The 16,026-nt window shown below is 41.5% G+C and overlaps 2 protein-coding genes and 1 long non-coding RNA gene across 12 annotated transcripts in view; 2 read left to right on the top strand and 1 right to left on the bottom strand.

The window, feature by feature from the left end:
* LOC125760789 (alpha-1,6-mannosyl-glycoprotein 2-beta-N-acetylglucosaminyltransferase) overlaps nucleotides 1-16,026 on the top strand; it is a 47,003-nt gene that overhangs the window by 25,084 nt on the left and 5,893 nt on the right. For all 6 annotated transcript variants that reach the window (XM_049421297.1, XM_049421295.1, XM_049421296.1 and 3 more), the window contains 7 exons: nucleotides 6,788-6,916; nucleotides 7,010-7,126; nucleotides 9,065-9,219; nucleotides 15,163-15,315; nucleotides 15,460-15,548; nucleotides 15,625-15,770; nucleotides 15,853-16,013. In XM_049421297.1, coding sequence (XP_049277254.1) covers nucleotides 6,788-6,916; nucleotides 7,010-7,126; nucleotides 9,065-9,219; nucleotides 15,163-15,315; nucleotides 15,460-15,548; nucleotides 15,625-15,770; nucleotides 15,853-16,013 — 950 coding nt within the window. The remainder of the gene's footprint in view (nucleotides 1-6,787; nucleotides 6,917-7,009; nucleotides 7,127-9,064; nucleotides 9,220-15,162; nucleotides 15,316-15,459; nucleotides 15,549-15,624; nucleotides 15,771-15,852; nucleotides 16,014-16,026) is intronic.
* Nucleotides 378-5,015, top strand: LOC125760836 (uncharacterized). Of its 5 annotated transcripts, none has more exons than XR_007418056.1 (6): nucleotides 378-523; nucleotides 674-1,000; nucleotides 3,157-3,292; nucleotides 3,370-3,567; nucleotides 3,644-4,013; nucleotides 4,091-5,015. It is a non-coding gene; the product is annotated as an uncharacterized LOC125760836 (long non-coding RNA). The 5 variants fall into 5 exon arrangements; XR_007418055.1 differs by having other exon boundaries at nucleotides 3,157-3,567; nucleotides 3,644-3,758; nucleotides 3,835-4,013; XR_007418054.1 differs by having other exon boundaries at nucleotides 3,157-3,567; nucleotides 4,091-4,152; nucleotides 4,229-5,015.
* Nucleotides 8,987-11,449, bottom strand: LOC125760824 (uncharacterized). The gene is made up of 3 exons (XM_049421346.1): nucleotides 10,954-11,449; nucleotides 10,019-10,133; nucleotides 8,987-9,847 (listed from the first exon to the last, which is right to left on the bottom strand). Exons 1-3 carry the CDS (start codon nucleotides 11,022-11,024, stop codon nucleotides 9,275-9,277), a joined length of 759 nt encoding a protein of 252 aa, XP_049277303.1. The 5' UTR covers nucleotides 11,025-11,449; the 3' UTR covers nucleotides 8,987-9,274.

The following is a 16,026-nucleotide window of genomic DNA, read 5'->3' as shown; positions in this document are numbered from 1 at the left end:
TCTTTTATTGAATTTGTATAAATTCTTATGTATTTAACAATGCAATTTTAAACCATGGAAAAAGCAAAAAGAAATTCCAAAAACGATACAGACAAATGGTTGCGTTTAGAATAAAAAAAAAGAATTGCAATACAATGGACTAGAATAGAATGTTCGTATCTTAGTTACCGGCCAAATATCATTTCCATCGTTGCTTTTGTTCCTTCCTTCAGATATTCCACCAGAACTCCACCTCCAAAGCACAAGATACAATTCAATAAACGCAGGTGATGTTAATAACTCTCCAATTTCGGTAAAGCCGCATTTGGAAAAAGCATTCAACCACGAAACGGTGCTTCAAAAAAACGGTGGTTTACGTTCGGCAATCCTTTCGCGCTTACCCTATCGACAAAGTGTTCATCGATGGATGAATTTTTTGAAAAGGGGGTGAAAATTTTGCTCGAATCACCCTAAAATGAGAGTGTGTGCGTGGCTCGCTGTATCGCGATAGAGTTCGGCGTGTGTCGAATGAATGTTCAAAAAGGTCGTACCCTATCGACAAAGTGTTCATCAATGGATGAATTTTTTGAAAAGGGGGTGAAAATTTTGCTCGAATCACCCTAAAATGAGAGTGTGTGCGTGGCTCGCTGTATCGCGATAGCGTTCGCCGTGTGTCGAATGAATGTTCAAAAAGGTCGTAGTAGGCTAAAAACCTGTCTTTCTGTTTTCGCTCGGTCGCTGTACATTTTCATACGGGAATAGTTAGTGAATTGTGTATTGCGCCAGTTCGTGGACTGTGTATTCGATTGTGAAATAGTGTTGTCCAAGTTGTTCCACTTCTAGTTCTAAAAGGATGTTCCTGTGACGGCACTGGTAAGTTGTACCGCCAGCGTGATAACCTGTTGGAGCAGACTTCGGCTGAATACGACGATGCAGAGGCAGGACAAACTGTTTCAAGACATTTAAAAAGCGACGCGTGGGGACATATGGCCACAGTTAACAGTTAACCTCATATCTAGAGGTTTTTGTGTACACAAATTCAGGAAGCAGGAAGGATTCAAGTGCCGTAGTGTGAAATACTCCGTCAACAGAGAAAAACGCGTGTTTTCTTACAACTGCACCCACGCGTCCCTTTGGCATACTGCTTCAAAGGTAGGCTACCGTGTACAATCAATGCCATGGCGCCTAACGCAATCGGTTGAACGTTCTACATCCTCTTCCTCTTGCAGCTGACTTTCATAGTTCTTCTTGGTCGCCCTCGGATAGAGCGTATGAATTGACGGCCACATCTTTTTCGCATCATTTGAAAGGAACAAATTATTTGACATGCTCGTGATTATCCAGTTCTATGATGCACCTGCCAATGGAAGTGAAAGACAAGCCATCCTTAGTATTGGTTGTTTTTGCTGCTGATCGGTTCTAAATCGGTTTGTATCTCAGCTAACGATTCTCGAAGAAGTGTCAGTGTCCTAATCTGTCTTATTTTCATTGCTCAACAAACAAGATAGTAGAAACCGCTGCTGTTAGTGCTCTGCATTGGATTTTTTCTTCGCTTTGCTCACAGTGCGTGACCTTGGTTTGTTATGGCAATCTATCAGTCAATTAACAGTCCCTTCAGGTAAGTATTGTCCATTCTTATGGACGATTGTTGTATTGTTTTACGTATGTATATCTAATGAAGCATACTTTTTCAGCAAAACAAGTTCGGTCCTCGGTACACATCTGATTTCCATAAGAAATACGCCTGAAATTCGAAGGAGACAATGTTCTATCTGCAGCTAGCACCTCTACAAACCGTGACCGATAAAGTTTGTCGTTGATCCTCCGTCCAGGATAACATACTCCGCCAAAGGTGAAGGTCGGTCGAATCATACACTAACTCGAGTAAGTAATATGTTATACTTTTAGCAAATTATAGAAAAATTAATTGATAATCTTGTTTTTTCTTGTTTGACAGGAGCGATTCCTGACTCGATACGAGAATATTATTGGTTCCAGTAATACAAGGTTCCAACCTTGTTTTTCGCCGTTTGTTATACGTAAGTATGCCTAAATAAAACGTTTGTTAATACTTAACTGACATACGTATTTTTATCTCTTCCATATCGGTCTTAGATTCCATTTGCAGATACAAAATGGAGTGAAAGATGCAAAAAAACGCGTGTTAATGCGGTCAAAATGAAATCGAGATCGCACCCGAACCCAAGTCAAGGACACGATGTTAGTTTCTTTCGAAACACGCTTGCAATTTCATGGAAGATTTTTGACTGTATCTATTTCTTTGTTACACGATGTGAATCTATTGGAAACTTATACTCGTACGGAGGGAAATGTCCTCGTTTATGTATTGTTTATGCTGCACCGATCGAAGCTAACAGCGTGGTTATGAAAAGGGTTGCAAATAGTGAGCGGAATCATGTGTACCAGGATTTCAAACCACTGCTTAAGATGGCGCAGTGTACGAGCATTGAAAATTGTACGCTCTCTAGATGGAAGCTGGATTTCTTTGGGTATGGTCATTCTAAACTGTCTAAACTATGTAGAAAATGGGAATAGAAAAAATGGGTTGAAGGATAATTTATAGATTCACCGGGAATAAAATAAAAAATTGTATTATTTTTGTTAAAACAAAAAATGTTTTCATTGCACCGTTGGAAATCAACGGTGCGGAAAGAACGATTGAAAATGAACATTACAGCGTTAAAATGAACCTTACGAAAACGCGCTCATGAAATAATGAATCTCACGCACACACTCTCAAAAAACGGCTTCACAAGATCTGCTGTGAAGCTTTTGTGAAGCCGCTTGTGAAGCCGTGAATTTTACTCGAAATTCACTCTCAGGCGAGCAGTTTGTCGATAGGGTAGTAGGCTAAAAATCTGTCTTTCTGTTTTTGCTCGGTCGCTGTAAAATGTACATACGGGAATAGTTAGTGAATTGTGGATTGCGTCAGTTCGTGGACTGTGTATTCGATTGTGGAATAGTGTTTGCCAAGTTGTTCCAGTTCTAGTTCTAAAAGGATGTTCCTGTGCCGGCACTGGTAAGTTGTACCGCCAGCGTGATGACCTGCTGGCGCTGCTTTCGGCTGAATGCGACGATGCAAAGTCAGGACAAGCTGTTTCAAGACATTTGAAGAGCAACGCGCAGGGACATATGGCCTCATCCTCATATCTAGAGGTTTGGTGTACACAAATCAGGAAGCAGGAAGGATCTGGAAGCAGGATGCAAGTGCCGTAGTGTAAAATACTTCGTCAAAAAAGCGCGTGTTTTCTAACAACTGTGCCCACGCGTCCCTTGGCCTACAGCTTTAAAGGTAGGCTACCGTGTACAATCAATGTCATGGCGTCTAACGCAATCGGTTGAACATTCTGTATCCTTTTCCTCTTGCAGCTAACTTTCATACTTCTTGTTGGTCGCCCTCGGATAGAGCGTATGAATTGACGGCCACATCTTTTTCGCATCATTTGAAAGGAACAAATTATTGGACATGCTCGTGATTATTCAGTTCTATGATGCACCTGCCAATGGAAGTGAAAGACAAGCCAACCTTAGTATTGGTTGTTTTTGCTGCTGATCGGTTCTAAATCGGTTTGTATCGCAGCTAACGATTCTCGAAGAAGTGTCAGTGTCCTAATCTTCCTTGTTTTCATTTCCAAACCAACAGGATACTGGAAACCGCTGCTGTTAGTGCTCTGCATTGGATTTTTTCTTCGCTTTGCTCACAGTGCGTGACCTTGGTTTGTTGTGGCAATCTATCAGTCAATTAACAGTCCCTTCAGGTAAGTATTGTCCATTCTTATGGACGATTGTTGTATTGTTTTACGTATGTATATCTAATGAAGCATACTTTTTCAGCAAAACAAGTTCGATCCTCCGTATACATCTGATTTCCGTAAGAATTACGCCTCAAATTCGAAGGAGACAATGTTCTATCGCCACCTAGCGCCTCTACAAATCGCGACTGATACGCCTTGCCGTTGAACATCCGTCCAAGATAACATAATGCGATCAGGTCGAATCATAAATTAATTCAAGTAAGTAATATGTTATACTGTTAGTAAATTGTAGAGTAATTAATTAATAATCTTGTTTTTTCTCGTATCATGTACAGGAGTCTCCATTCGATACGAGATTATTATTGGTTGGAACCTTATTTTTCGCCGTTTGTTATACGTAAGTATGTCTAAATAAAACGTTTGTTAATACTTAACTAACATACGTATTTTTATCTCTTCCATATCGGTCTTAGATTCCATTTGCAGATACAAAATGGAGTGAAAGATGCAAAAAATCGCGTGTTAATGCGGTCAAAATTAAATCGAGATCGCACACGATACCAAACTCAAAGGCACGATGGAGTTTGTTTCGAAACACGCTGAAAGGTCCATTGAATTTTCGCCTGGACCGATTTGATTGATACAGGATATGAATATCTTCAAAACTTGATCTTGGAAAGGGGAAAATGTCCACGTTTATGATTTGTTTACGCTGCACCGATCGAAATTGGCCGCGGGATTATGAAAACGGTAACAAATCGTGGGCAGAATAATGTGGACCAGGATTAGAAACCCATGGCTAAGCTGGCGCAGAATGCGAGCGTTGAAAATTGTACGCTGTCTGGATGGATGCTGGATTTTTTCAGGGGTATGGTCTAAAACTATGTAGATAATAAGAATAGAAAAAAGGTATGATATTGATATTGTTATGGTTCTAAAACAGTACATGTTAATTGTTATCTTTTTATGCTTGCCATTAAACCAGGAAAATTAAAAAAATAATATAACATTTGTTAAAAACAAAAAATGTTTTCATTACTCCGTTGAAAATCAACGGTGCGGAAAGAACGATTGAAAATGAACGTTACAGCGTAAAAATGAACCTTACGAAAACGCGCTCATGAAATCATGAATCTCACGCACACACTCTCAAAAAACGGCTTCACAAGATCTGCTGTGAAGCTTTTGTGAAGCCGCTTGTGAAGCCGTGAATTTTACTCGAAATTCACTCTCAGGCGAGCAGTTTGTCGATAGGGTATGTTGATGGAGCAAGAGGTATTATGCAACAGCTGACATTTCAAACTTTTATTAAATGAACATGAATTTGAATATCCATTCCGAACGTTCCGGAAGGATTGTAGAAATTGGTTCACCAAAAGCCGTGTATTCTTCTCCCATATACCGTTCACCCTTAGCGGTAGAACGCTTCCATTTCCTATCAAAAAGTACTCTTGTGCATTATTAGTAAAGCCCATTTGATTTTCGGCTCCTTTCACACAGAGGTTAAAGGCACATATAATGGATTCAGCCGCTGACGTTGACTTTCGCCATGTAAATGAAACTCCCGATGCGAACAAACTCCTACAACGCTGGAACGGAAAATTATGTAACGGAAATGCGAGCAATGACGATACTTACGATTCCTAGTGGTGGAGTTGGGAAAATATGCTTTGCGCCTTTGCCGAGCATTCGACGGATCTTCTTCACGAGATGACAATGATGCCCGCGGTGAACCGACCCATTCACAGGGCGCTCTGGGACTAAATATGTCAGAAAAGATAAAATCCACTGGTGCGATAAATTTCGACACAAATGTGTGACATTCGCTACCATGTTCAACCCAATTTGACCTCATGGGCTATGAAAGCCATGGGTGTGTAAAAGAACGAGAACATGCTTCTGGGTTTTGTTTCATCTTATTAGGAAGCGCATTTTTGTTTGAATTTTTTCCCATGAGTTAAACGTGTGACAACGCTACCGGCTAGCAGCTTCTATTATCCCCGCCAAAAAGGATTTTCAGGCCATTTTTCGCATGAAACTTTTTCATGTTCCGTGCCAACAATCATCTGTCGAACAAACTGCTTCACCACTGTTGGTGTCGCTGATTTTTCGAATTATTCTGTTTTTTTTACCAAACTTAATGTTGCTTTTTGTGTTTTTCGTCAGCTTAGAGAAATCATTAAAACGCGCCGTTTTTGTTTGTGTGTGAATTTAAGCAAACTTCCGGCACAAGGAATAAATAAAAATATATACGATGGTACAAATCGTGAATCGTTGGCGGCAAGCACACTGTCACATGCGGGTTGGCATTGGTTTTGTTGGGAGTTTTCCGAGAATGTGTCAAAAAGTTTTCCCCGCGAGGATTAAAATTACGTACGAACATACATTGTTTCCAGCCTTCGATAATAGTCCTATCCGAAACAACAACAATAAACTTTTGGAACACATTTGCCAGCGAAACTGTGTGGGTGTGGTGGATGTTTGGTTCCATTTTATGTTGATTTTGAGGGACGAAGAAAAACGCTACAGTTACGCAAAGTCAGAAGTTCATCGAAAGTAATAGGGCGCCAGTTATTTCAATCGTCACATACTGTGAAATTAGGTATGTTCTGTTGTTTTTGTTTTCAAAGTTTAATTTATCCTTTGCAATTAACTTATAAAACTCTTTTCTTTATTAAGAATTTTTCTGCACGATCGTTTGAATGCTGTGGTGAATTTCTATCCGTTGTGGTGATTTAATCAAAATTAGCCTGAATATATGCAATCTGATGTTTTTAGAGATGGTGAATCGATAAATAACGAACATCTTAGCCAAACTGATTATTTCTAGAGCAATTACTTAGCTTTGGAAAAGCAATTTATTGTTAATAAAATAGCGAATTCAAAATGTTGTGTAATGTTAACATTCGATCTAATCAACATCTTCTGCCGCAGCACGCTATTTGATAGTATTTGCCCATGATCATACTCAGCTTCCTACTCAACTATGTTTAACTAACTACAAAATGCTTCGTTTCCCTTTCTCTTCACAGGTCGACGAATACCAATCGCACTACCGAACACTGGCGCACTGTCCCGTAGAAGACACACGCTGTACATTCGTTCCGCCATAATTGTATTCATCCTGTTCGCGTTCCTGCAGTTTCATGTGATAAACTATGGTAAGTGGCTATCGGTAGGAAATAGCTACAGTCTTTCATCTTAATATTATCGCATATACACTACCTATTCTCGCTCGCTTTCTCTTTCCGCAGACTCCTCCGACAGTGGATCCAGCGACAGTACCAACTATTCCACGGCAGCGATCCTGCAGATGGTGCCGCCGGTATTTCATAAGTATTTGACCGGAAAACCTCGCAACTCCACGCATGGTAAGTACAACTTTCCACCTACCAGCGCGGTTATGCGGTCGAGAATGTTTGACGAAGTATTTAACACTGCTTAGGATGTTTCAATCGAGCATTCCTTACTAGCCCGCCCGTTGACAGTTAATCTTGCCCAACCTTCGCAATAGCTGCCAAGTTTTCTTCGATGCAACGCTCAGTGCCGTTGTGAATGTGGAAAAAATGCTGCTGAAATGAATCATTTATCATTCACTATTCTCCCTCACCACGATCATTTACTCCACCGGATAGCATAGGGCAACGGTGTTACTAATATTAATGGAATAACGTAAACTTTTATGGTACCGTTCCTGTCAACAACGGCACACAGTCGGAAGCTTCGAGACATGCTTACGGTTGGGGTTTCGGCCAACTCTCGATGGTGGATGATGAATAATTTCGAACCGATAAGTTCGAACAGCTCACCCGTTGCTTGCTGTTAAATATTAAGCATCCTTCAGTAACTCAATTACCGTCTGAAAGCACCTTAAACCCTGAGGAACTAGTCGAGTTTTTATGGCACTTACAAAACAAATTAATTATGAACCACCTATGCACCTAAGTGGAAAAAATCTTGTCTAGCATTAGCAAGAAGACTTGACGTTTAAAAGCTTAACATGTCTCGTAACACTATACTAACAAATACTTTAAGACTCAAAGCTCAACAAAACTTATTCGTCTCTATATAATACGCATGTAAATATTGTTAAATCAAATGATTCCTTTTCTTTATTGTTTTATCTACCAGCATTAAATAAGATCCAAAACTTGTTTTCATTGTTACAAGAACATTTTGATAAGAAACTTCATTCGCATTAAACGTTCGCCTAAAATATGGTTTCTTTCCGTCTTAAAGCACTGTTTTACAGCCAGAAAAAATCCCAAACCAACCCAAAACCTGTGTTTTACGATTATGCTTTAACTTTAGAGACTTCCTGAAGCGACAAAGCGATTCGTGCTTCACTGCAACTTGCATAATGGAATGGAAACTGAATTTTCGGTTTCCTTTAATTCGCTCTATCTCCTTGCAGTTGAGATTCCGTTTTGGGATTTTATTTCAGAAGAAAGACTAAAAACTTAGATAAAAACTGTAACAGTATTCAAGCTCAAAGCGCTCGATAATGTACGCGCGAAAATGCAGCCTTCAAACGAATGCCAAAGCCATATCGCACCGATTCTAGCACCAGGCGAAGCAGGTCATTCGGGCACTCGTGGCACGAAAAGTGTCACTTTTGATGGAAAACGTGTTTGCAGCGTTTCTGAAACACCGAATACATTTTTTTTTGAGTTCTATTTATTCATTCTGTTTTTGTCCGTCGGCTGGAGGAATTGATTTCACGTCAAAATGGAACGGGCGGGTGAAAAAACAAAAAAAATTCCCGTACAAAATTGTACAGAGGAATTATAAACGTTGGTTTTTAATGCTCACAACAGTTGTCTAAAGCAAAACTTAACTATCGTGGATAGATATTTACACAAACGAGGCCGTCTGGTAGTATAACGTGATAACGGCGTCGATATTTCGCAAGACATGACCGGTACCAAATCTCACTTGAGCCGTTTCTCCGTAGCGAGGTGTGAATGTCCGGCTCAACAGGTCTTGGGGCCTGCCATTTCTGATTTTTATTAACTTTATTTACATGAAGCAGGATATTCAGTCCTGCATACGGGGATATGGTTCGAATGGGTTTTGGGATACACGGATCTATCCTGTAAGAACGATATCTTTACCAAAGTCACCACCGGGTCGTCTTTTGATAAAAAAGTATAGTTAGTCATATATAGCAGACACATAACAAGGATACGGCTATTTGTGGAGAATATAATATTTAGAGCAGTATAAGCAAATTAGAATTTTAGGTTTTTTCGCGGCTCTCTTTATTTAGCATTTTGCCTTAATTGCAAAAGTTCCCTTTCCCTTTGCAGGTCAAAATGGTACACACTTTGGAGGAGAAGGGCCCCGGACGGCCAACATCAGCGACATCCTGCGCATGATACACCGCTACAATGACCTGCAGACTGTTCTCAACGAGGACATCTACGGTCCATTACAAAATGATTCTGTGATAGTAGTAGTGCAGGTAAGTCCGACGACAAAACGAAAGCGGAACGGGTGTGGTTGTCGTGCGTCATCCCTTAGCGTGTGGGTCTCTTGTGTCGGGGGGTTTTAACCGATACACTATTCAGTCGTAGCTCGTAACTTCCGGTCGTACGCTTGCCAATTACCATTAGTTGCTGACACTGTAACTGTTGCACCAGCTGCTGGTCGTCTTGGTCATCGTCCGGCACATCGATCGATCGGTCCCGGCTCAGTCGTCGCCCGGTAGAGGAGGTCGCGGTGGTGATAGTGGTGGCGGTTAAGGAGGAAACCGTACGCCCTGTGCGAAACCTGCCTTGGGAGCGCTGTTGTTCCAATGAGGCAATTTTTGCTGCGGTGCGAACGATAAACGCACTGGTCAGCATGTCATAGGGCCGAATCTGCCAGATGTGCTGCGATGGGTAGTCCTGGTGAAGGCGAGTAATCCGGTTGCGTGCTGGATCACCGATGCGTATCCGGGGCCAACGCGGTTCATGCCGCAGAGATTCCGTCAGTAGGCTCCAATGGTTGGCATAGTTTACGCTGGACCTAAGATGGACGTTGAAATCCTGTGGGCACTCCAGCTGATGTCGCACACTGATCCGTCGTGACTCCGATCCGGGCAGCAAGGACTGTGAAGAACACGGTGCAAAAAGGATCGAAATTCATTCCACGAGTGACGAGTCCTTGCAAAGCAATCAATTACGTCGGCGGACGTGACTGGGCTGGTGGTCCCAGTAGAGATGAGAGATCGTACTAGGAAACAAAAGCGGACAATCGGGTCAAACAATCGCACCACTTACCAGCACGGTTGGCCAGAACTTTCTGCGTGGAACTCGACTACCCAGCAACTTCCGGAGAACCAACTCGCACACACTGAACAACGTGTCCGGTGTAGTATGGGCGCTGCGAGGAATCCTTGTCCATGTTCAACAGAGGTGCATGTAACGATAGAAGATGAGATCGGAAGCATGCTTCCTATGCATTATTTTGCATTAACGCGCGACAGTAGCGATGCACCGAAACGGCACGTCGCGAGTGTTTACTAGCGTTACGGACGCGGAAGCGAAATCATTCTTGCGTTTCGCGGTTTCCCCTCATCCCTTGCAAAACAGCAATAAAAGCAGTTGGGTGGGTGAATAACTTCTATAATTGGTCAACTTTATGCATGTACATGCACGTGCAACCAAGGGCCCACCGACGTATTTTACTTTCCTCGAGCAGAGGCTTGAGTCGGGGTTCGGAACGGTTGAAAGGAGGAAATTAATACTGATGATGGTGTATGAGTTGTGAAAGAGTCAAGGTCGCGTACACAGGGGGCTCTCAGGGCTACAGTGATTTTTACGTAAAAAGTAACTATTATTTCCTATTGCAATCATTTTCTTTCGTTGGAAGGTTCCTCTTGCAAATTGTATAACACACACTTATATTTAAATATTATGTTATCAAGGGGATAGCCCAACATAGATAAGCATTATTTGTGGGTGCGAACAATTCCATTTAATTACACCCGAAAATGTGAGTTTGAAACTATATTTGCATTGTGAAAAACCGAAATTCAACCACACGATAGCTAATTTTTCATCAATTTTTATAATGTTAGCGGGAGCTGCATTTATTCGGTACCACTCTGGCACATCACCGAACGGTACAATTTACGATAATCGAATATTTTTATTAAATACCCTTCACATGTTTCACTACACACGAACAATCTCCCCGTCATCACAAAACTGACCTTCGCCGGTTGCGGTACACCTTGCACTTAGGCTCAAAGCTAACTGGAAGTTTAAATTTAATCACATTCATTACACTATTTGGTGTGCCACCAGTTGGATCCTGTTGCAAATTTCTTCGCAAAACTGATGCTTCCAATCACCCCTTATTAATCGATGTGACCCTCAGGGGAAATCACTTGTGAAATAAAAGCTCCCACCAGCCAACCAACCAAAACCCGTTCCGATCGCTTGAAACACCGAGCTATGAATGAAATCGATTCAGCAGCTCGAACATTTTTCGGGCTCCCAACGTCAACCTTATCCCTTTTTTTTAGCTAGTATTCGCTCTGCTACCTGAGCGATTTTGCTACGGACGGGTTCTGCTAAACTTCGATGGTCGCTTTTTCAATAATAACCGTTCGTTTGGTTTACGACCAGTCCAAATGGGAGCCTGTACGAAGCGAAAGGCTCGTTACGCCTTTCACGATAAAGAACAACAAAAAAAACCTAGTACTACACAACACACCGTGGCTGGTGTGTCATGGAGTGTTCCGGGTGGTGTGGTACCTATTATAATTCCGGACGTCCTAAATATGTCCGTTTCATGTTTTCCCAATCTCACCTTCCCCAGAGGCTACCCACATATCCCTACTGCGTTGGTGGGTTTGTTCCCCATGCGAGGGACACGTCAAGACCATCGAGAAACGAGAAAGGAACGTAGAATCTGACAATCGAAAGTTTATCGCTTGCGTTGCTTAATGCTGGTGACGTTATTATAGGTCAGGATTTAGTCCCAATAGAATGCACGAGAGTGTCAGGCATTGATTGGAATCCACATCAAACTTCAGGGCTATTTATTTTTGGTGTCTTTTTAAATTTTGCAACCAAAGTAGCATTTGTTTTTTTGCTAAAACATTTTATATACACATTCAATTCGTTGGCAATATAATCCGATTTAACGTGGCCTATTAGTTTTTATGGTTATTTTCGTGCCATAGTCTTGTGAAAGTCTATGAAAGTCTTATTGAAAGTGAAACAGTTTGCATCGTTATCGCCAACGCTAAGACTTCCTTCCACGGACGGTTATTAGTTGAATGCAAATCAAATTCCTTTGTCAGCAAAGCAAACGAGTGAATCCGTGCCGTTTTCCCACCGTTAAAGTCGTACCGATCGAGGCCAAGCAAACCGTGATTTTTGTGGTAGGTTAAGCTGGAAAAATTCTCTTTCATAATACATACCCGGAAGTGATTTTCTTTCGGTTGTTTCAATGTTCCCTTTTCATTGGGATTATTTCTTTTCTTTTTTTTTGTCTCACGGCGGATTTCCCTCCTAGCAATAGAGCATGAATCGATTCGTGGCTTTTAAATTGCAAACAACTTGCGGCAAAAAAGGGAAGAATAAAAAATCCAAGAATATCCCTAAGTCATGAACGATGTTGAAGGGAAATGTAGAAAAAAAACCACACACTTTTTCGGGCTTGACTTTTGCTGACTTTTTTCCGCCACGAACCGGATCAAATCGAGAAGCATGGAAAATTATTCGGGATTAACAATCCTGTCCCATGCTTTACTGTGCGGACGATACCCAAAGGTTACTCTTTAATGCTGAGTTGGGCTTATCAAACCTGCTGGAGGCAACGCCTTTCATTTGTGATTTTCTTAAGGGAATCGTAACGGTTTGTTTTTTTTTCTTCCTCACAGCAGATTAAAAACAGTACGAAGGTTTTGCAAGAATAATATCATTATCCGCTTGCTGACTTTTCTTGTATCATTCTTCTACTATTCATTGCGTTTGCTTGTCAATACTTCCTTTATAAGTTACAATTTATTTTTCTAACTACCTATGATTATGGTGTAGCTTCAGTAGCAATTCTTTTCAAAATGATCAAACATTTCTTTGAGCGTTGGGAATGAATAGTTCCTTTCCAACGTACACCATCACCATGTTGAAGATGAAGCAACTCAGCTCCGGCGGGAGCTTTCTTTTGGTAATAATGCAATAATTTCTCTTTGGTACCGACCACTTGGAGAAGTAATTTCGAAAGACCATCTATGACGCAACCGATGGTGCAATATTAGATATAATAACTATAGAGACTACTAACTACATCCAAACAACGCGCACACGTTCTTCCAGTGTGTTGCAACAGCAGAAATCTTTTGCTATGGGAATGGTGACTCAATTATTTCTCCATTAAACCGACAACCAAGCGGTAATAATCACTAACTATCATTACGCACTGGGGAACCTTCTCTGTGTCCTTTCTCGCACCCTTCCCGATTGCGGAACGGAAAATAACCAGGCGCCTCCATCGCTGTGCAGCACGTGGCTGTCGTTAGAAACGAGCTAACTTTGTTACAGCTCAATAGCTTCGAACTGAGATTGTGCGGCTAAAAGCACGTACTATGTACGAACCGTCGGTCAGCAAGAACTTAGTTGAGTAATATTCGCGGTGTACATACCATACTTTCTTCCTAACTTATGCTACTACCGAGCGAAGAATGATACCGACAGCATCGGCTCGGACTATGAATGTTTACTTTTAATTACTGATAGAAAACGAGGTCTGATAGATCTGAAATTTAAACTTTTCAGTATGTTTTGTGTGTGCGTGTGTGGGTAGTAATTATAATATGAGATATTTGCATTTCATCAGTACCGCAGAGAATCTTTTTCTATGATGAACAAAGCACTGAAACAAACTGTTTTTTTTATACAGGCATACTAAAATGATTATTTGTCCAATCGTTTTCTAGGATCTTGCGTATACTTATGTGTGGTACTCGTAAAAATTAATTAGTCTACTAGTGTTTGTAACTGTGATATTTCTCATTTCAAAACAATTAACCACAAATCCTCATTGAATATTTCAACACTGTAATTATTAGGTGTATTAATGTGTTCGTGCGGTTTTGGTATTAATGCTCCCATTTATTTATTACATATTTATTGAATCTGGCAACACTGCCAATTTGAAGTGTCATTATTGGGCTACAATATCCACTATCTGTCATTTTGATAAATAGTAAATAACATAGTATCTGCGAGCACCGAACATGGCATCATTTGTACCAAATAATGTGTTTTTGCGGGGAGTTTTGCTTCATTATTTCAATATGAAGAAAAAGGCTGCCGAAAGTCATAAAATTTTGGTAGAAGTGTATGGTGACCATGCTCTAGCTGAACGAACGTGTCAGAAGTGGTTTGCACGGTTCAAAAGTGGCAATTTTGATTTGGAAGATGAGGAGCGTTCCGGAGGACCACGAAAGTTTGAGGATGGAGAATTAGAGGCAATACTGGATGAAGATCCATCACAAAACCAAAAAACACTTGCACAGACACTGGGAGTGGCTCAGCCAACCATTTCTCTTCGATTAAAAGCAATGGGAATGATCCGGAAGGTGGGAAATTGGTTGCCCTATGACCTGAAGCCAAGAGACGTCGAACGCCGTTTGTTCACTTGTGAACAACTGCTCCAAAGGCAAGAGCGGAAGGGATTTTTGCATCGAATAGTGACTGGTGATGAACAGTGGGTACATTACGATAATCCAAAACGTCGTGCAACGTATGGATACCCCGGACATGCCACATCATCGACAGCCAAGCCGAATATTCATGGCGCGAAGATCATGCTGTGTATTTGGTGGGACCAGCTGGGTGTGGTGTATTATGAGCTGCTACAACCAAACGAAAAGATCACTGGGGAGGTCTATAGACGACAATTGATGCGTTTAAGCCGTGCTTTGAAAGAAAAAAGACCACAATACGCCGATAGACACGACAAAGTCATATTGCTACATGACAATGCCAGGCCACATATAGCGGTACCGGTTAAAAATTATTTAAAAACACTCAAATGGGATGTCCTACCCCACCCGCCGTATAGCCCAGACATTGCCCCTTCTGATTACTATTTGTTCCGGTCGATGGAACACAGCCTGGCTGACCAGCAGTTCCATAATCACCAAGAAGTGCAAAAATGGATGGAGGATTGGTTAGCGGCCAAACCGCCATCTTTTTTCCGCGACGGGATCAGAAAGTTGCCTGAAAGGTGGAAGAAGGTTGTGGAAAGTGACGGACAGTATTTTGAAAATTGAATAAATTACCATTTCGCCAAAACAGAGCCCAAAACTTTGGTTAAAAACCGCACGAACACATTAATACTCCTAATAATTCTCAATTTTCTACATTCATTCTCTTCCCGCATCCGTCTGATGAATGGTTTACAGGTACACAAAAGGATAACATACTTACGGCACTTAATTGTAAGCTTGGCCCAAGCGAGAGACATTTCGCGCACTTTACTCGTCTTCTCACACGACCACTACGACGATGATATCAACGATTTGGTACAGAGTATAGACTTTTGTAAAGTAATGCAGGTACGTACCCTTGGTCGTCCGTAACCATCGGAACAATGGACGTGTTAATCCAGCGCATAAATTGATTGTTTTGTATTACTTTTTCATACCGTGCATCTGCTCGTCACCGAATGTCCACTGCACTTTGCATTTCTTCCTGCCCAGATTTTCTATCCTTTCTCGATACAAACGCACCCGAACGAGTTTCCCGGTGCCGACCCCGGTGATTGCCCGAGGGATATTAAAAAAGAACAGTAAGTCTCTTCGCTAAGAGATGCTTCAATAGTCATTGACTGATGGGTTTGCTTGCAATGCCCTTTAACCCTACAGGGCACTGCTGCGAAAGTGCAACAATGCACTCCATCCCGATCTGTACGGACACTACCGGGAGGCAAAATTCACTCAAACCAAACATCACTGGTGGTGGAAGGCGAACCGTGTATTTGACCAGCTGGAAGTCACCAAGTACCATACGGGTAGGTGCACAAACTGAGTTAAAAATATCCCCTCACTCACACTCAATCCCGAACCGTTTTTACCTTTTTTCCTACCTCACAGGAATGGTGGTGTTTCTCGAGGAGGATCACTATGTTGCGGAGGATTTTCTCTACATCCTCGAACTTATGTTCCGGAAATCGCAGGACCTGTGTCCAAAGTGTAACATCCTATCGCTAGGCACATATCTGAAAACTTTCAACTACTACACGTACAACAAAAAGGTAATTTCATTTA

The sequence above is a fragment of the Anopheles funestus genome, chromosome 2RL (assembly GCF_943734845.2).
Source record: "Anopheles funestus chromosome 2RL, idAnoFuneDA-416_04, whole genome shotgun sequence".
Classification (NCBI taxonomy): domain Eukaryota; kingdom Metazoa; phylum Arthropoda; class Insecta; order Diptera; family Culicidae; genus Anopheles; species Anopheles funestus.
This window is presented reverse-complemented; position numbering and strand designations above follow the sequence as displayed.

Bases quoted from the DNA above. Each gene is read 5' to 3' on its own strand.
- LOC125760824 (XM_049421346.1), bottom strand. From the start codon at position 11,024: ATGAATGTGATTAAATTTAAACTTCCAGTTAGCTTTGAGCCTAAGTGC. The intron at 10,134-10,953 runs GTCAGTTTTGTG...AACATGGACAAG, and splicing joins GTGTACCGCAACCGGCGAAG to GATTCCTCGCAGCGCCCATA. The intron at 9,848-10,018 runs GTAAGTGGTGCG...TGTTCTTCACAG, and splicing joins AGTTCTGGCCAACCGTGCTG to TCCTTGCTGCCCGGATCGGA.